The 20,325-nt window shown below is 39.6% G+C and overlaps 1 protein-coding gene across 6 annotated transcripts in view; it reads left to right on the plus strand.

The window, feature by feature from the left end:
* The window catches only part of LOC139949203 (uncharacterized), a 38,849-nt gene extending 18,775 nt beyond the window's left edge, over positions 1-20,074 (plus strand). For 3 of the 6 annotated variants that reach the window (XM_071947594.1, XM_071947595.1, XM_071947596.1), the window contains 9 exons: positions 4,250-4,455; positions 7,312-7,446; positions 11,714-11,919; positions 14,189-14,366; positions 15,027-15,873; positions 16,270-16,881; positions 17,248-17,492; positions 19,050-19,169; positions 19,903-20,074. In XM_071947594.1, coding sequence (XP_071803695.1) covers positions 4,328-4,455; positions 7,312-7,446; positions 11,714-11,919; positions 14,189-14,366; positions 15,027-15,873; positions 16,270-16,881; positions 17,248-17,492; positions 19,050-19,169; positions 19,903-20,008 — 2,577 coding nt within the window. In that variant the 5' untranslated portion in view covers positions 4,250-4,327 and the 3' untranslated portion in view covers positions 20,009-20,074. Of the gene's footprint in view, positions 1-895; positions 1,013-1,054; positions 1,350-4,249; positions 4,456-7,311; positions 7,447-11,713; positions 11,920-14,188; positions 14,367-15,026; positions 15,874-16,269; positions 16,882-17,247; positions 17,493-19,049; positions 19,170-19,902 lie in introns of those variants that run through there. The other 3 variants (XM_071947598.1, XM_071947597.1, XM_071947599.1) reach the window with 3 other exon arrangements.
* The last annotated feature ends 251 nt before the right edge of the window (positions 20,075-20,325 follow it).

Below are 20,325 nucleotides of genomic sequence, written 5' to 3' on the forward strand. Positions count from 1 at the left end.
CATGTGTGTGTCTACTTGCCATGTGGATTTTGTTCAATAGAGAACTGTCTTGCTTTATATTCTTCTACCGTGGAGTAGATTTTTTCGGATTTCCGGAGACTTCTCAGTTCTGAAAAAAAAAAATCCTGATTTTTAAGTACTACCTGGGTGGAAGGTAGAAAATCTGCTGGGACTACTACTTTATCTTATAGAGGATCAGTAGGATTTGAAACTAGGTGGAAAAACGATATGGAAAGGTTTGCAATAACACCATGTAATGACCATCTCTAAATGAGTTGGGGTGGTTCTTAAAAGAACAGTTGGTTTCAACTTTGAGGAGGATCGTTATTAACTGCACTACCTCAGAGTGAGTTCTTAGTTGGGCCGGATTCGAATTGGCGGCTACGGCTACGGCTACGGCCGGATCGCCGCGTCATCATGCATTGAAGTATAGGACACCCTTAGCAACACCCCTGGCAACGGTCGTAGCCGCAGCCGTAGCCATCAATTCGGACACGGCCTTGGTCTCAACGCTTCGACTTCAGCTTGCTCTAGTCATCGTCAGGAGATGAAGTCATTGCCTAATACTCCAAATCCAGTGCTTGTGCAATATTCTGCAACTCTCTGTACAGTATGAAGTATTCAGGGATTCAAACAGTGTAATAATACATCTCTAAAGGATATTTAAAAAAGGTTTCATTTTGATATCGTTTTTTTTTCAAGAGTGGAGGTTTGGTTCAGTGACTGTCGATTGCAAAGGCTAGATGGTTATGTGTTCATGGCCAGTCCACGTCCGCAATACATATGTACAGTGTAAATGCTGCACATAATGTACTAACCTAATCACTGCTTCTATTATACTACATTTCTTTTCCTAGTCGTTTTTTTTTTGTTCAGTTACTTCCTGGTTTGGCTATTAAAGCCTTGCGGAACCAACAAATGTGTGACATTTTACTAAGTGTTGCGTTGGTGACTTGAGTAAAGTCTCAAAGTACATGTTTGCAGTGGGATGACTGTACAGGGCAATTTTAAGGTAGGATCCGGAACTTGTAGACTCTGCAGCTTCTGTGCTGTTTGCAAGTATGGAGTGACCTACATTTCAATATGTACCATAAACGGACATGACAAGTGTCGCTTGCAAAAACCTGTACAAATTGTGACATAAGGTAGGGTGATGGAAGTTTGAATGCTCCATGTGTAATAGGAATAGACCCACCAAGCTATGGATTTTTTTTAGTTACGGTGTATGAAGAGAGCAGAACCTTAAAAGTTTAACAGTTCAGAGAGCTATTTTTCTTCTTGTTGCTGGATATGGTCTGGAAGATGATAAGCTTTGGAGTTTAGCAAGTGTCTTTGACTGGGGACAAGCTGTGAGTACTCTATTTTGTATTATGCCCAATGAAATTTGAACACAATACAACAAAGTCTACATTTACTTCAATTTAAAGGCAGTGGACACTATTGGTAATTACTCAAAATAATTATTAGCATAAAACCTTTCTTGATTACGAGTAAGGGGAGTTGTTGAAAGTATAAAACATTAATTTTTAATTTAGTAATTTTCCACGAATTTGATTTCGAGACCTCAGATTTAGAATTTGAGGTCTCAAAATCAAACATCTGAAAGCACACAACTTCATGTGACCATGGTGCGACAAGGGTGTTTTTTCTTTTTTTAATATCTCGCAACTTCGACGACTGATTGAGCTCAAATTTCCACAGGTTTGTTATTTTATGCATATGTTGAGACACACCAACTATGAAGACTAGTCTTTGACAATTACCAATAGTGTCCAGAGTCTTTAATAGATGTAAGATTTCAACGGGGATGATACACCATTAGCACGGTATACTCAGTGTTTTCAGCAGTACCCGCTGCTAAAACATATGATTCGACCTTTCTCTAGCTACCAGGCAATCTTAGTGGTCCAGTTGGGAGGTATGTTGCGATAACGTAACCCGCCTCCCGACGGCGAAGCCGAAGGCGCCGGCTCTGCCGTCGGGAGGAGGGTTACCTTATCGCAACTAGTTGGGAAGACACTGCTGTAGAATATTTAAGGTGGTATGGTCGAATCCATCCTGAGTAATATGCCTGTGATTTTTTTTTCACAGAACTTTAAAAAGTTTAAAAGTACAAGTTTCAAATCATTGCATATTGAGAACAGGAAGGCAGTGAAGTTCAATGAGGGGTGAAACATGATCAGACTGTTTTGTCGTATAAATTTGTAGTTCTATATTGGAGATAATTTCTTCCTCACATAGACCCATAGTGTGTATTTAATGATAAATTTGCATCGGGATGAAGAATATTATTTGGTTTTATCGCACACAGATGTGTGTAAAGCACTATATACACGTACTTTCCCAATTGCTGTGAAAAAAAGTATTTCGGTATCAATGTAATTGCGCTACCACACAATTCCACAACAGATTGTGAATAACTTGTGTGTTAGTTTAAAAAAAAGCAAACGACTTCCACGAAGTACCCACATCAGATGACAAAAAAACAGATCCTGCCAGATTTCGACATTTGGTGTGAAAATTGCATAAAAACTGTTAAATGTGTTAAAGTTATAATGAGAACTTGACCTTTTCAGGATGCTTACTAAAAACAGGTCCATTGTACATGATGTCATGCTGAATAGTAACCATTCTCTGAACTCTTGTTCGATTTTGTTGTTTAGTTGGTTTTTTTTCGCTCAGCTGTTGTAATTTCAGGGAAAGGTGGGGTTACTGAAGCTTCATTGTTAATTGTGTCCCTAAATTTCCCCCAAACTTGCAACCCATTGTTACAAATTCTTTGGGCAACTGTTCAACCACAGTTATATTAATAATTTGTATTACAACACAGTGTACACATATGTTTGTTATCAGTTTAAAGGTTTTTTTGCCTTGTGGTTTTTAGGTACTATAATAGTCCTATTTTGTGGTCGGTAGTTCCTCCATATTTTTGGTTTTGCTCCAAGCATTTTCAATTCCACAGTTGTAGATCCTGCTTAGCCGAAACAAACGTAGATTTGTGATGGGGAGCAACAGTCGGCAGCCAGCAGCTTAATGCGAGAGCAGTGATCTCGCGAGAGCAGTATTCGATCATAGAAACCTGAATAATTACGCCGCCACCTCGATTTGGCTATCACACCACAACAGATCATTAACGACTTGTCCACAAGTCTAAAACAAACACTGTTTTCAGAGTGTTTTGTCTCAATAAACTGCATATTTTGTTCATTGTTGAAGCAGCTTACCTAAAACAGTAGTCACTTTGTTTCTGCAAGGGTCGGTATTTGTTTGATAATGACTCTGAAAATTAATTGCAATAAAGACTTACATGGTAAGCTTTGGATACTATATAGGCCTAATGTATTTTTAGAACTTTTTGCTTTGATGTACTGCTGATGGAAAAGAGGAGGTTGGTTAGGGTGTATATGTTATTCCAGTAAGTTGTCACGCTCGCAAATTGATTCTTTCCAACCTTGACATTTTACATCTGGGTTATTTTAAATACCAAACTCACACAAGATAATGGGGAAATTGACAATACAAAAAGGGAACAAATTGGAATAAACATTGCTATTTTTAATTTGTGTCAAGTTTTGTGCACTTGCCCTACATGTACTTTAAGGGACATATCCCTGAGATTGCCGAGGACATCTTTTTTGCTGTTAGCAATACACACGCACAGCCATTTTAATTTTCATACAAGAACCCTATCACACTTGCATGTATCACTGAGAGAAGTGGTTCACCCAGGTGTTTCTTGCAGTGCCATCTTGTAAAGACCCATGTAAGGTGCTAAATAAATAGGTCTCATAATTCAAAAACTTAAAGGCATTGGACACTATTGGTAATTACTCAAACAAAATGTTAGCATAAAAACTTACTTGGTAACGAGTAATGGGGAGAGGTTGATAGTATAAAACATTGTGAGAAATGGCTCCCTCTGAAGTAACATAGTTTTCGAGAAAGAGGCAATTTTCCACGAATTTGATTTAGAGACCTCAAAATTAGATTTTGAAGTCTCGAAATCAAGCATCTGAAAGCACACAACTTCGTGTGACAAGGGTGTTTTTCCTTTATCTTGCAACTTTGTTGACCAATTGAGTTTAAATTTTCACAGGTTTGTTATTTTATGCATATGTTGAGATACACTAAGTGAGAAGACTGGTTTTTGACAATTACCAATAGTGTCCAGTGTCTTTAAAAGACCTGGAAGATACGTTTTATCTCACCTTAAGTATTGAGAAGTCTTTCTTTGGGTTCCTCCCAACAGGTTGTCTCAATGATTGAAAGGCTCACATCATCTCCAGCGGGACGAGGAGTCGAGAACACCAGGTCATAGGTCATAAAGATGGCAGAGATCATCCTCGCTGCTAAGCATGGATTGTACAACCGCGTTCTAGCTGAGCTTCGAGAGGGCGCCCCAGTTGACATACAGGATATCGAGGGTGGAACACCTTTGTACTGGTCAGCTTGCGGGTAAGACTGGGGAAAATAACATAGTTAAGATTATTTATTGACACCCTGTTTCATAGACCTTTTTCGCAAATACCCACTGCGATAAGCGCTAGCTGCTGAATGAGGTGCATGCTGGTCTAGCTGGCGACCAAACTAGCTGAGCTTCAAGAGGGTGCCAAGGGTGGGACACCTTTGTACTGGTCAGCTTGCGGGTAAAACTGGGGAAAATAACGTATTTAAGAAAATGTTACATTATTGAGACCCCGTTTCATAGACCTTTTTTCAAATACCCATTGCAATAAGAGCTAACTGTTGAATGAGGTGCATTGCTGAAGTAACGTAATTTTTGAGAAAGAGGTAACTTCTCACAAAAAGTAGGCATATGAAAGCACACAAGTTTGTGCAACAAGGGTGTTCTTTTATTTCATTATTCTCTTGCAACAGCGGTGACCAATAGATTATTTTATGCATGCTCAGATACATCAAGTGAGAATAACTAGACTTGTAATGCGCATGTATCCACCCTGCTGGGTGTTCAGGGCACAGAATACTGGTCTTTGACAATAATTACCAAAGGTGTTCAGTGCCTTTTAATCTAAAGGGAAGCTCATTTCCAATTTATTAAGTACAAAGATTTGTTATAAACATTTACACGACATGTTTGGTGAATTATTGCTGAGGTTTATCTGAAACAATATAAGGAAATGCACAGTATTATATTATGTAGCTTACAGTTTCACAAATTAGTTTCTATTTATACATACTAAAGGAATGCAACTGACCAATCTACTTTTTAAAAAGGAGGAAAATTAAGGGAATCTCCCCCCGGGAATTAAAAGTAATTGTGAACGGGAGGGTTAAGATGTCAAATTTCCCCAAATGATATTAATCGTAATGAGCTTGTTCATTCATAACCATTTGTTTATTCCAATCCTTTGAATTTGATTAGTAACCTTTTACGGGTGTTTTTTATATCAAATTTTCATTGTTTCTTTGAAAAAAATATGCATCTGTGGACCAGAGACCAATTTCATAGAGCTGCATGTACAAAGGAGAAAATGCCTTGATGCCCTTGCTCAAGGGCAAGGGCTTTGAAAGGGCAAGGGCACCAAGGCATTTTCTCCTTTAGTAAAGGGCACCCTATGAGGAAGTTGTCAATTTCTACTGTCAAGCATTTCAAGAGCACTAAGGCAAAGACCCAGAGGCATGGAGGCAATCGCCTTCGTTGCTTCTGTGAAGTATCAGGCCTGCCCAGAGATGCCAAGTCCAGAGGCCAGCTTTGCGTGAGATTTTTCAAAGGTCACCACCAACCCCCCCCCCCCAAAAAAAAAAAAATCCTTTCGAAATCGCCGCCCAACTTTTTTTCTCTTTTTTTTTAATAAAAATAGTGAGCCCAAATGCGTGAGTCTCACGCCTAATGCGTGAGACTTGGTAGGTCTGCCTGCCATGGACCTTATCGCAAATACCAATACATGCGCACTAGGAGTGTAATGAGGTGCTTTCAGATGCAAATTTTTTGTGGGAAATTACCCTTTTCTCAAAAACTATGTTACTTCAGAGGAAGCCGTTTTTCACAAAGTTTTATACCATCAACAGCTCTCCCTTGCTCGTTACCAAGTAATTGTTTATGCTAACAATTATTTGGAGTAATTACCAACAGTGTTCAGTGCCTTTATATTGTGCCGATCGAACCTGTAGGGGGCGCCAGCACAACTCCCCATCGGAGCACTGCAGGCCGATCGGTAAATCTGCTCACCAGAGAGGGCGTCTTCTGGTTTAGGTTTCTGCTTTGTGTATGTTCATGACTTGTTGAGTGTAAATAAAGCTCAAGAACAAGGGACAGAAAAAAAGCCAGTTAGTTGTATCCTTGTGTCATTTTAAGCTGTGTACAACGAAGCCCCTGGTCAACGCTACAATAGACGTAATATACATGTATGGAGTACTCATTTATTGTAAAGAAATGTATTGAAATATTAGGCTGAACTTGATGAGCCATAAGGATTGTGTAGCTGACAAGGATAAGTGCATTTGAACCTTTCTTAAGACCCGGATTCAAATGGGCCAATAAATTCCTACACAGTTTAACATTTGAACTGTTCAAATTAAAACAAGCTCTTAGAGAAAATTTACTGGAGCAAGATTTGTACTTTTGACCTCCATTTGAACCTTTGAACCTGCTGGCGCTCTCCCAACTGATTTATCTAGCCCTTATTTTCTCAGTATTTATGTTTGGGGTGCCATTGAAAAACCATTAAACCTGAAATTGCTGTAAATACCGACTGGGATCAACTTTAGGGGATGCGATTTTTGTTTCAAAGATCAAGTAACAAACCACAAGAGACTGTTAATTTTGGTTTTACCCATATATACATTGATGTGTGTTAGCACTGTATACTCACTACTTTCCTGTAAACAAATAACAGGCATGTTACTCGAATGAGATCCGAACCTACGACCTTTGCAATTCTAGAGCCGCTTTTCTTAGCAACTAGACCACCCGAGATTGCCCAGTAGTGAGAGTCAGTTTGAATCCTATATTTAGCATCGGTACCATAGTAATTGAATAGATGGAAATTTGCATCGGGGTAAAGAATATTAATTTTGGTCTACCATGTACACCGATGTTTGTTATACACAAGAGACTGGCAGGCCTGATACATGTACTTCACGGGGAGGAGGCTATGAAGGCGATTGCCTCCTACCCCCTGGTCATTGCCTTGGTGCCCTTGAAATGCTCCAGTAGAAATATACAATTAGAAAACGCCTTGCCTTTCAAAAATGAAGCATACAGGCTTGGACTGGGTTCATTTTAATTTTCGCTTTTTCGTTTTTCTAACACCCTTTTTATTTTGATTTTTATTTGTTCTAACTCTACAGTGGTCACTCTGATATTTGCCGGTTGCTTCTCAGCAAGGGGGCTAACCCTAATCTGGCAGTGCAATGGGGTTCATCACCACTTCATGCCGCAGCCGACCGAGGAAAAACGGAGTGCATAAAGTACCTCATAAGATAGTAAGATTAATAACAGAATATATATTTGGTAAACATATTTGGTATGTGTGTGTCTACTTTCCAGGTAGAGTTTGTTCTTTAGAGAATTGTTTTGCTAGATATTCTACTACCGCGGAGTAGATTTTCCGATTTGTCTGGAGACTTCTCAGTTTGGAAAAGATTTCTCCAGCTTATTAACTGGTACCTAGGCGGAAGGTAGAAAATCGGCAGGGACTACTACTTTAGCTTCTAGTGGATTGTTTTTAACTTCACTACCGCAGAGTGAGTTCTTAATTGGTCTCAACGTTTTGACTAGCTTACTCTAGTCGTCGTCAATAATAATGATAATAGTGGCCATTTATAATGCGCCATGTCTGTCTAAATGACATTCCTGGCGCAGGAGAGATGCAGATGCATGTGGGCCTACAATGAGTTACATAGATGAAAATTAAAGCACAAAAAATAACTTTTCAGATGGGTTCTGAAGCTGGTATATGTAGTGATAAATAGATCCATCCCTCAAGCTTAGCCCCCTTATGAACTGACCAATTACAAAACAGGAATCACCAGTTTACAATACAATCTTGGAAGTGGCCCAGACAGGGATCAACTTCAGGGGATGCGGGTTTTGTTAAAAATATCAAGTAAAAAACCACAAGAGTCAGATTGATGAAAACAAAGATATCACTGTAATAGACCGATCCAGCAAGCTCTGCCCCCTCATGTATTGACCTATTACAAAAATAATTTTGCACCCATGAGTTAAAACAATATGTGGGTTATCGTGGCTTAGTGGTCTAGCGCACGGGACTGAAGTATTTTTGGCAAAATCATATGGATGTGGGTTTGAATACTGGGCATGAAACTTTTGTCCTTGACTGAGGCACTTATAACTGCTTCTCTCCACCCAGGAGTAAATGGGTTCATGTGAGGGTGGAGGTGGTTACTGTGGTTGATTTAGTTTGATGCGCAACATTATGAGAAAGTAATGAGTGCTTGCTCCCATTAGGAAACAGTATTTTAGTCACAAAGAGAAGGGGTTTCTTTCTGGCGGTTGCTGCTGAATGCACCGTAGCACCTTGTAAACTATTAGAAGGTGCTATACAAATGGTTTTCATAAATCAAGACATAGTTCTGCTTAATCCTGTTGGAAAGCAAGTACAGAGTGCTTTGACACGTCCTTAGCGAGTGCCTTTATACGCCCTTAGGGGTGTGATAAAGCAAGCATTTTGATACACACCTATGGGTGCGATAAAGCACTATGTAAGAATCCAGTATTAGTATTTGTGAATTCTAAATTTGGCTTCCAAACTTGGGTGCAATAAAGGGATTTGTATGTCTTTAAACTGCATACATACAAAAACATAAAACAAGTGTTTTGATATGCCCCTATGGGTGCGATAAAGCACTATGTAAGAACCAAGTATTAGAAAGTTTGAGTTCTAAACTAAAGTACCATAAAGGGACTTTTATGTCTTTAAACTGCATACATACAGAAACATAAAACAAATACTTTGATACGCACCTATGGGTGTGATAGCACTATGTAAGAACCAAGTATTAGAAAGTTTGAGTTCTAAACTAAAGTACCATAAAGGGAGTTTTATGTCTTTAAACTACATACATACAAAAACATAAAACAAGTGTTTCGATACACCCTATGGGTGTGATAAAGCACTATGTAAGAATCCAGTATTAGTATTTGTGAATTCTAAATTTAGCTTCCAAACTTGGGTGCCATAAAAGGATTTGTATGTCTTTAAACTGCATACATACAAAAACATAAAACAAGTGTTTTGATATGCCCCTATGGGTGCGATAAAGCACTATGTAAGAACCAAGTATTAGAAAGTTTGAGTTCTAAACTAAAGTACCATAAAGGGAGTTTTATGTCTTTAAACTGCATACATACAGAAACATAAAACAAATACTTTGATACGCACCTATGGGTGTGATAGCACTATGTAAGAACCAAGTATTAGAAAGTTTGAGTTCTAAACTAAAGTACCATAAAGGGAGTTTTATGTCTTTAAACTGCATACATACAAAAACATAAAACAAATACTTTGATACGCACCTATGGGTGTGATAGCACTATGTAAGAATCTAGTATTAGAAAGTTTGAGTTCTAAACTAAAGTACCATAAAGGGAGTTTTATGTCTTTAAACTGCATACATACAGAAACATAAAACAAATACTTTGATACGCACCTATGGGTGTGATAGCACTATGTAAGAACCAAGTATTAGAAAGTTTGAGTTCTAAACTAAAGTACCATAAAGGGAGTTTTATGTCTTTAAACTACATACATACAAAAACATAAAACAAGTGTTTCGATACACCCTATGGGTGTGATAAAGCACTATGTAAGAATCCAGTATTAGTATTTGTGAATTCTAAATTTAGCTTCCAAACTTGGGTGCCATATGGGATTTGTATGTCTTTAAACTGCATACATACAAAAACATAAAACAAATACTTTGATACGCTCCTATGGGTGCGATAGCACTATGTAAGAACCAAGTATTAGAAAGTTTGAGTTCTAAACTAAAGTACCATAAAGGGAGTTTTATGTCTTTAAACTGCATACATACAAAAACATAAAACAAGTGTTTTGATACGCCCCTATGGGTGTGATAAAGCACTATGTAAGAATCTAGTATTAGAACGTGTGAGTTCTAAATTTTTGCTTCCAAACTTGGGTGCTATAAAGGGATTTTTGAACTGCATTAATACCAAAACATAAAACAAGCAGTTTGATAGGCCCATATGGGTGTGATAAAAGCACTATATAGAACCCAGTATTAAAATGTGGAGTTCTAAATTTGGCTTCCAAACTAAAGTGCTTTGAAGGGATTTTCATGTCTGTAAACTGAATAGGTACATTCTTGAACAATCATGGACAGGCCATCAAATTGCAGTAGGGCACAGCTACTTTTATTCTTCTTTCTCATATTAAAGGGACAAGTTGCCTTGGATCGGACGAGTTTGTCTGAGCAAACGCGTTTGTAACCGTTTGCTATGAAATACGTGTGGTTAGAAAGATAGAATAATTATAATGGTCACACAAATATGCCTAGAAAATGCCTGGTTTTCCTTTAATGTCATGAACTAACACGGCACTCTAACTTGTGGAGTCATTTTTTTACTCCAAAAAATGGCCAACCGCGTCGGTTTGCAAAATGATGGGCCTACCGGATATCAAAATATCAAATAATTTCCTCTTTTATATTTCCACCGGTGATGGTAAGATCAACAAAATAAGAACAGCTCTGGCGACAGTCCAAGATATAAAACTTAAACCATTAATAAGAAAAACGTTGGCAGAATATCAAATAATTCCCTCCTTCACATTTCCTGTGGACAAAAAAATTGCAAACATCAATGCTTTATTTGTCTCCTGACCTTTTATTCGGTACCATTATGATCAACTATTACCATACACTCTACCAAGTAAAAAAAACAAGTGGTTGCTGAAAAGTAAGCATCCTGTTGTTGTTTTTTCTCACCAAGATAATTTTCAGATCCTTTTCGCCCATCAAACTTTGCCTTGGGTTGTGGCAAAACAAAAATGCTTAAAACCTCTCTGCTAAGCAGCATTCAGCAGAATACCAGTTACATACAGCACATGTAATATGGTATTTTGGCTGATAACCTTTTACTGTTAAGCACATTTAGCTGCTTTTAATGCCTTAGCAGCCCTGATATCGCAGGCCTGATACTTCATGTGGGCAACAAAGGCGATTGTTTCCATGCCCCTTGGTCATTGCCTTGGTGCCCTTGAAATGCTCCAGTAGAAATAAAACCTTTCCTCGTAGGGTGCCCTTAACAAGGAGAAGTGCCTTGGTGCCCTTGCCTTTTAAAAAACAAAAGCATACTGGTACATGTAAACTTGTATATTTTATTGCTGCTTCGTTGCTTTTGGTATTCCTCTATGTATTTTTAGTTCTAATGTGTCATGTGATTTTAATGGTTTACTTTTTATTGTTCATTGCGCCTTTGATCTGTATTGCATTCCCTCACTTTTGAGCCTTTAATTTTGGTTTTCTATTTTTCAAATTGTTATGGTTCTCTGCATTTTTAACACTGTGTGTTTTTATTTTTTATTGTTTACTTCCTAGATGGTTTAATATTTTTATCGTTCATTGTCATGCGCCTTTGAACAGCTTTGCCTGGAATTGCCGTAGTATAAATAATTTGTTTTATATTATTATTATTATTATCGGGGCTGATGGCACTATCTCATAAACATTTTCTACATTTTCAATCCTATTTACGCTATCTTAGTGGTGCCAACATAAGTGCACAAAACAACAACGGTGACACACCGCTTCATCTTGCCTCTTTCCGCGGGCACAGTGACGCTTGCATCATCCTCCTGACTCACGGGGCAGACCAGACCATTCTCAACAATAATGGGAAGACATCTCAACAGGAAGCTCAAGGGGCACAGCATAAGGACATTACCAAGATACTCACAGAGAAGAAAACTGGTATGTATTCAGTTGGATTTGAAACTTTGCATGGTGGAAATACGATATAGTAAGGTTTTCTCTATATGAGTGGGGGTGGTTCCGAAAAAAAAATGTTTGTTTCAACTCAACGTTTTGGTCAGAATGCTCTGATGGAGAAGACGATCAGAGCGTACCGCTCGAAGTGTCAAGTTGAAACCAACAGTTATTTTCAGCACCAAGACGATCAGAGCATACTGGTTGAAACGTTGAGTTGAAACCAATGGTTCTTTTCAGAACCACCCCAACTCATTTAGACCCCCCATTACCACTCCATTAATGGTGTTACCGCAAACCCTATCAAATGTATTACCTTCACTTCCCAACTTCTTTTTGTTGTCTTTTTTTTTATTTTTAAAAGGTTGCGCTAACTGATTTTTATTCTAACCCATAGGTTGATAGTGACCACTGTGTCAGTTTATTTTATAAAGTTAGTCTATGCTTTAACCCAAGCCACCTCAAACTAAAAAGGCATTCGGTGTGTCCAATAACTTTCTTTTGTTTAGCTAACACTAATCTGAGCCATGATATTAGGCCTTTTCTGTTTGTTTTATTTTTTATTATTTTTTTTTTTGCATTTTAATACAAGCAAAGTATTTTGACCTGACAAATAAATTATGCTGCAGGTAATGCATTTGGAGTACTCCACAATCAACTTTATTATAGCTCTGTTCACACCAAAGAGTCAAAACCCCAGGGAGTAAAACCCCATGACAGTTTGGGGGGCTTTGACCCCCCACAACAACTCCATGACATTTGATGCAGTTTTCCTGGGGTAAAATTAACACTCGTATGCAATAACTTGCTTCACCTCACTCCGAAGCAGGGTTTATATTGCCCAGGAAAGTTTGAACAGGTTAACCTATTTCTCCTAGAATTGTCCCAGGAAATTTGTTTAGTTTTATAATATTAATATTTTGAGTTTATATAGTGCTTTTTCACTGTTGAACGGGTGTCTCAAAGCACTTCAAATTATTACCCCTGGTCACTGGGCCTTAATTCACTCCTTAAACCATCTCAGCTCCCTGGGGAGTGTACAGCCTCGTGCAACACATGCACTACCCGGCTAAATCAATCACAAGAACCATCTCTGCCCTCACAGGTCCCCATTTACCCCTGGGTGGAGAGAAGCAATAATAGTTAAGTGTCTTGCTCAGGGACACAAGTGGGATTCGAACCCACACACTGCTGAACAGAATCAGCAGAGCTTGAATTCGGCGCTCTTAACCGCTCGGCCACGACACCTTTTAGACCTGGAATTACACGCAGACCACGGAGGCCATGGCCTACAGTGCCCCTGGTCTTGGCCTTGGTGCACTTCCAAAGTTTTCAATTGACTTAAGATTTTCGATTGAAAGTGCCCTTTGCAAAATAATAATGGCCTTGCCCTTTCAACATGTTAAAAGATGAAATTCAAGGCCTGTAGTTTGAAAGGGGCTTAAGTTATGACTCTGTTTTCCTTTACTTTCTTCTGAACTGACCAGTTTTATTTCATAACCAATTTCTGAAATGTAATGATCTTGACACTCTTGGTTGGCTGCTCCAGCTCGTTTGGACATTCTTGACTAGTTGTCTTTCTGGGCTGTGCGGCCGTCCCTGTGTCCCCGGGGTTATTATGATAAATATTTTGCTGAGATAATTCCTTTTACTTTTTGTTGTAGTTAGTTATCCTCTCATTTTATGGAGGTTTTGTTTGTAGTTAATGTGCGACAGAGTTGCGCCGAACCAAATAGATTATAAGCGACTCTAGGTCGACCCAAATAAATTTGGGTTTCAGACCGGCGAACTTAACATAACCTTTTACATTGGATCGGCGCATGACAAGATCAATGTCTGAAATCAAGGTGCTCCAGAGTCATTCCGAACGACTGCAACATTCGATCTCTCGACTTGTTGCGCGTCCAGTTGCTCCCAACTGTTTCAGACATGAAATTTGGGTTTCAGAAAGGCAAACTTAACATAACATTTTACATTGGATCGGCGCAGGATAAGATCGATGTCTGAAACCAAGGTGCTCCAGAGTTGTTCCAAACGACTGCAACAGTCAATCTCTCGACTTCTTGCGCGTCCAGTCGCTCCCAACTGTTTCAGACAGGAAACTTTTCATGTACTTAATTCAGAATTTGGTTCGGCGCGACTCGCTTGAGGGTCCGTCTGAAACGGGTGTTAGTTTTAGCCTAACCAATTTAACATTGCATGTGCATTCTATCTCTCTCTGTCTGCTCTTTTACGCTGTGTGTATCAACAAAAGCTCAACGAGCCTCATCGTTCCCTCTCACAACAGCAAATCGGGAAGTCCTGATGCCAAAGCAGTATTTACGAGCAAGTGACAGTGATGATGCACTACTTAGAACAGACAAGAAGACAAGCCTGAGACACAACCTCCTCGCATCATCTCTTGAGAAACGGGAAGTGGAGTTGAGGGAGAGGTAAGACCACAAAAGACCCCTGACATTTGCCGCCTTCTTTGATGAAATGTGCACAGAAAAAATAATTTGAGTAAGACTTGAATCTTCGACCTCCAGATTTGGTAGAGCTCTAGTAAGTTCAACCCAAAAAAGTTTTACTTTTTAAGGGAAGGTACACGTTTGGTAAATACTAAAAAAAATATTAAATGAAAAACTGACTTGGTAACGAACATTGGAGAGCTGTTGATAGTTTAAAACATTGTGGGAAACGACTCCCTCTGAAGTAACGTAGTTTTTGAGAAAGAGGTAATTTCTCACTATAATAATAAAAGACTTTATTCCTATCTGAAAGCACACAAATTCATCCAACAAGGGTGTGTTTTCTTTCATCATTTTCTCGCAGCTTCGATGACCGATTGGGCCCAAATTGTCACAGTTTTGTTATTTTATGCTTATGATGGGGGATACACCAAGTGAGAACACTGGTCTTTGACGATTACCAAACGTGTACAGTGCCTTTAATCTGTCAGCTCTCGTGGTTTATCACTTTAAATTTGTTATATTATTTGTTTTACCATAAGTTAATTTTTGACAACCATGCATCAAACGCGTCATACAGTTATTAAAATCTTTCCATTTTAAATACCTTGATTGAAAAATCAATGTTATTTTTTTGTACAGACCTGGTACCAGACAAATTCCCATGGCTTTGAACCAGCTATCCGATACAACATCCAGGGAAACCTTCCACCATCACCACCGACCTTTCTCTGACCCGACACCAGCATTTCTTGGCGGACGGCCAAATATTGCGGACTTCTCCGACCCAACCAAAGAGATCAATATAATGTCGGATGAGATTGACTTTCATCGCAAGCAGGATGAGACAGAGCGTGATCAGTTCCTTGGGGCTATCGATGGTCTCCAACTCAAGGTAGCTCTGTTGACGTCTCAAAAAGAGGCGTTAGAAGCGAAGCTTCGAGAGGGTAGCAGCAGCCCGACTCAGGATATGGTCGTGACAGAAAGAAGGAACTCTGACACGAGAGGGCGCCAGTTGTCAAATGAACTCTTTCTGTTGAAAGAGTCGCCGTTGGTGAATCGGAAAAGGTCCTCGATTGGCTCATCCACAGATGTGTCGTCTCTGTTGACATCAGTGGGGACCTCGAGTCATAAAGATCAGAGTCCGGAAGGCTCTCTGACTAAAAGCATCTGCTCCTTCATGGAGAAGCCGTACCTGTGTCAAGGCACCATGCTACATCAAGTTTTTTCTCATCTTCAAGATGACAAGACTGTGTTTCAAACTCTAAAGGCCTCGACCAATCAGAGACTCTATGAACTACGGCTAAGCCTGAACGAAAGGAACGATGTGTTTTCATTGGATGAGAAAGGGAAAGAGTGGTTGTTGAATAAGGACTATCAGATCATTGAGGGTAGGCCGGTGGACAGAGAGTTGAAGCAGTCCGAGGATGGACTGATCTCTCAAATTTGCGTTCGGATTCTTCATAAAAAGCAAACATACGTCATAAAGGTTAGTTGTTTATAATGCAGCATTGAGTATTGGCCCCCAAACCATTTCATCAACAAGCAATAGGAATTACATGTACCTTTGTTAAGGGGACAGAATGTTCTTGTCAATAAGTAGCGGGGACCGTGCACATTAAAAATTAAATTCAATTCAATGTGAGAAAAACACCCTCGTAGCACAAAAAAGGATTCAGGCCTGAATTCTTTTAATATTTTGAGTGAGAAATTACCTCTTCTAAAAAAATACGTTACTTCAAAGGGAGCCGTTTCTCACAATGTTTTTTTTAAACGCTTTTGCTCATTACCAAATAAGTTTTCATGCTTAGAATGTTTTGGGGTAATTTTCGATAGTGTCCAGTGCTTTTAATATGTTCTTTTTTTACTTGTTGTAATCTTGTAGGTCTTGATGAACCACAGAAGGTCTCCCAAACCATCAGGACACAAGTGTCCTGGAGATTCCCTAGGAACTGAATTCAACATTCTACAATCTCTTAGTGACAACCCTCACTTGAACATCACGAGGATGTACCACAACTTCGAAATCCAGACTTCAGAACTGAATAACTTCTCCGATGTCTCTAAGTTCTTGGACGGCACCCTCTACAGTCAGTTGGCAGAAAAAACTGCAATGGTTGTGTTTCCGGACTACTGTACGACGTTGTCTCATTTGGTATCGAACTATCGAGCAGACAGAACATTGACACATGGATCCATACGATCTCCAAGTGAATTGTTTGTGCTGCGACTGCTGCTGCAGTTACTCGAAGCTCTCTCATACCTTCAAATTAATGGAATAGCCCACAGGGATATTAACTCAAGGGCCATTGTTGTGGACTGGAACTTAAGACTCGTCCTGGGGGAGTTTGGATATGCGAGGAGATTGCGGAATGATGAAGGACAAGGGATTCCGTTTGTGGAGAAGAGTCAGATTGGTGCTGGTAACCCGCTGGCCTGGTCCCCGGAGTTGCTTCAATATTCAGTCAACGGACCGCCAAAGTCATGGCAGAAAGATGTGAGTAAAATGTTGAAATAAGGAGCTGCAAAAGTTGTTCCTTCATGTTGAACATGTAAACAAAAGAGCGGTAAAAACAAAGAGGGAGTAAAGACAAAAGAACAGTTAAAAAGAAATGTGGATTGGCTGAATAAAATTCTCAAATGAGTAAAAGGTCTCAGGCATGTATGCTTCTTTTTTGAAAGGGCAAGGGCATCGAGGCATTCTCCTTGGTAAAGGGCACCCTATGAGGAAGTTGTAAATTTCTACTGGAGCATTTCAAGGGCACCAAGCAATGACCAAGTCAAAATGTGCGCATGACCTAGCGTTTCGCGTTATGCAAGGGGTCTATTAAGATTGTCTTATTCTCTCTTGTCTTTTTTACAGCTAACACTTCTAGATGTCTATGAGAGTTCAGACCTCTACAGCACGGCGGCCATGTTGTGTTGCCTTTTTAATAGGTTGCCAGACGGAGAACAGTCTCCTCCATCACCTGGGATGATCGCAAAGTGTCTACCTACAATCTCTCTGGAGGTGCCAGGGTTTCTGTCTAAGGAGGGGAAGGCATTGTTTGGACGTATGCTGAAGGATAACCCTGCAAATAGACCTACTCTGAGGGAGGCCATACTAAGGTACAGGAAACAATTTAATCTATATACAATGTAATAATAATAATAATTTGGGGGGCTAGTCATCCTTGCTCGCAGCTAGAGCTGAATTGCGAAGGACGCGGCTACAACGTGTTCGAGAAGCAGGCATGCAAGGGCACCTTCAGCTGCCAGCCACATCAACCCATTATGACAGCCAAGATCGAAAGTGTTTTATTTTTCCCGAGGGAGGAAAACCGGATAGTCTGGAAAACCCTCGTGGCACAGCAGAGAACCAACACACAACTCAACTCACATACATGTATGGCACTGGCCAGGAATCGAACCTGGGTCACCTTGGTGAGAGGCGAGCGCTTTACGCACAATCCAACCGTGCCACCAAGCATCCGAAGGATGATAAATTATGGTTTTAAGTGTCTTCCTTTGGGTACTCTTTGTATGACACAAAACACAAACCTCCACAGATTTACATTAAACTTACTCGGTTTGAAAATAATGATGGTAGAAAGCTTCCCTTAAAACATTACTTGCCGAGGTGCTTCGGTTTTTCAGTTTTTCATGAAAATAAATTTTGTCTCAGTGAGGCGACAATTATTTTAACATGAACAATGTATTTACGCGACTCTTACGAAAACATTATCTGATTTACACTTTTATTTTCCTCAAAAACTTGACGAAAACGAAGCTGAAACTTCTATAGGTAAATTATATAACATATAACTGATCTTTATTCACAGTGAGTAGGGATTCATGTTTTGGCCAAAAACTTTGATATACAAAAGGTATCAAACCCCTTTAATTTGACATCAAGTGAGCTCAGGAACAGCAGCGTAAATGGGGTTAGAAGAACAAAGGAATGATTAATTGTCTTTCTTGAGAACACAAGTATCAGACTCATACTCGGACTCTGTTGATCAGAAACACCAGCAGCGCTTAAGTGCTCTTAAAGGCATTGGACACTTTGGGTAATTACTCAAAATAATTATTAGCATAAAACCTTTCTTGGTGACGAGTAATGGGGAGAGGTTGATGGTATAAAACCTTGTGAGAAACAGCTCCCTCTGAAGTGCCATAGTTTTCGAGAAAGAAGTAATTTTCCAGGAATTTGATTTCGAGACCTCAGGTTTAGAACTTGAGGTCTCGAAATCAACCATCTAAACGCACAGAACTTTGTGTGACAAGGGTGTTTTTTCTTTCATTGTTATCTCGCAAGTTCGATGACGATCGAGCTCAAATTTTCACAGGTTAGTTATTTTATGCATATGTTGAGATACACCAACTGTGAAGGCTAGTCTTTGACAATTACCAATAGTGTCCACTGGCTTTAACCGCTCGGCCATGACACACCACATGTCAGGCCTTACTTCACGGAGGCAACAGAGGCGATTGCCTCCATGCCCCCTGGTCATTGCCTCGGTGCCCTTGCAAAGCTCCACAAGAAATTTACAATTTCCTCATAGGGTGCCTTTTACCAAGGAGAAAATGCCTTGGTGCCCTTGCCCTTTCAAATGAGAAGCATACAGGCCTTGCATATCTTTGAGTCTTTTTTAGAAACATTTTATTTATTTCTATCCTTCTCAGAACTGGAATGATGCTTTACGGCCCCGAACCATCAAGTATCAACTCGCTTACTGAAATGGATACTTGGTTGCAGTCTCAACATTTACGATTACTAGCAACACCACCTCAAAGCAAGTCAAGGTAAATCACCAAAAAACTCCATTTTACTTATTGATTTGTTTCAATTGATTGCTTCTCTTCATACAGGGGTATAAACAGGTACCTGCGAGGGTAGAGGTTGGTATTGTGTATGAAAAAGATTTTGGAGTGCTACGGTTGCCCAGGTTGTACACTCCCCAGGGAGCTGAGAAAGTATAAAGGAATGTTATTGGTACAATGACCTGGGCACTATTGTAAAGCGGTTGTTGTGAAATGTGCTATATAAGAACTTGTTGTTGTTATTATTATTATCATTAATTTAAAAAAGGAAAACTGAACATCACGAGGATATTACAGTTTACATAGAGTGTAGATAACAGTAAATCTCTACAACTTTGAAATAAATTTCTAGCTCTTGAATTTTTAAACGTGTGTACTTGATTGGGCCATCGATGGGACACCCGCCACCTACCTACTCCTACAGAGTTACCCCCTTTACAGTCTGTGAAGATGTAAGCATGGGAATCACCCATAAGGAGACTGCGGCTGATTTCACGAAATGCTACGAATTAATCCTAACTCGAGTTAGGACGAGTAACCCGTCCTAACTTAGGATGGGTTAAATTCGTCCTACGTATTTGGATACGGAACTGAACCCGTCCTAAGTCGAAAGATTAATCCTAAGTTAGGAAGAGTTTGATGAAATCGATGGCCGGTTGGTGGAGCACTACCTTCTAGTGACTATTACTCATTTGTCTATTTTTATTTTATTCAGGGAGTTGGATGAGCTAACAAGATGTCTGGATTGGGAGCTTTGCCATGGTTACATGAGCACTGTGTCAGCTGTTGAACTATGGCACCTGTATAATGATCCAATATAAAGGAAACTCGAGGCAAATGTCATCTTCACTGCTACCGATAGAGAGATGTCACCTCTATCTACTTCGTGCACGGCCTCTAGAGGGCGTCCGACAAGTGGGAGCTTTACACTCTATGGTGATGTACTGCTCAGTGTGGGCCTACTAAGTGTCATAGTCACGACTATTGATTGCTTAGTCAAGTCACGACTACTGTTTTTCAACTTATTGGTTAATCGTGCCGCTTAGCCATGATTACATTTTGCTTTTTGCATTATTGCATTTTGCTTCACGGTGGTTCTTGCGAGACATACTTATCACATGCATAATCCATGTGGGTG

This window comes from Asterias amurensis, chromosome 16 (genome assembly GCF_032118995.1).
Source record: "Asterias amurensis chromosome 16, ASM3211899v1".
Taxonomy (NCBI): Eukaryota; Metazoa; Echinodermata; class Asteroidea; order Forcipulatida; family Asteriidae; genus Asterias; species Asterias amurensis.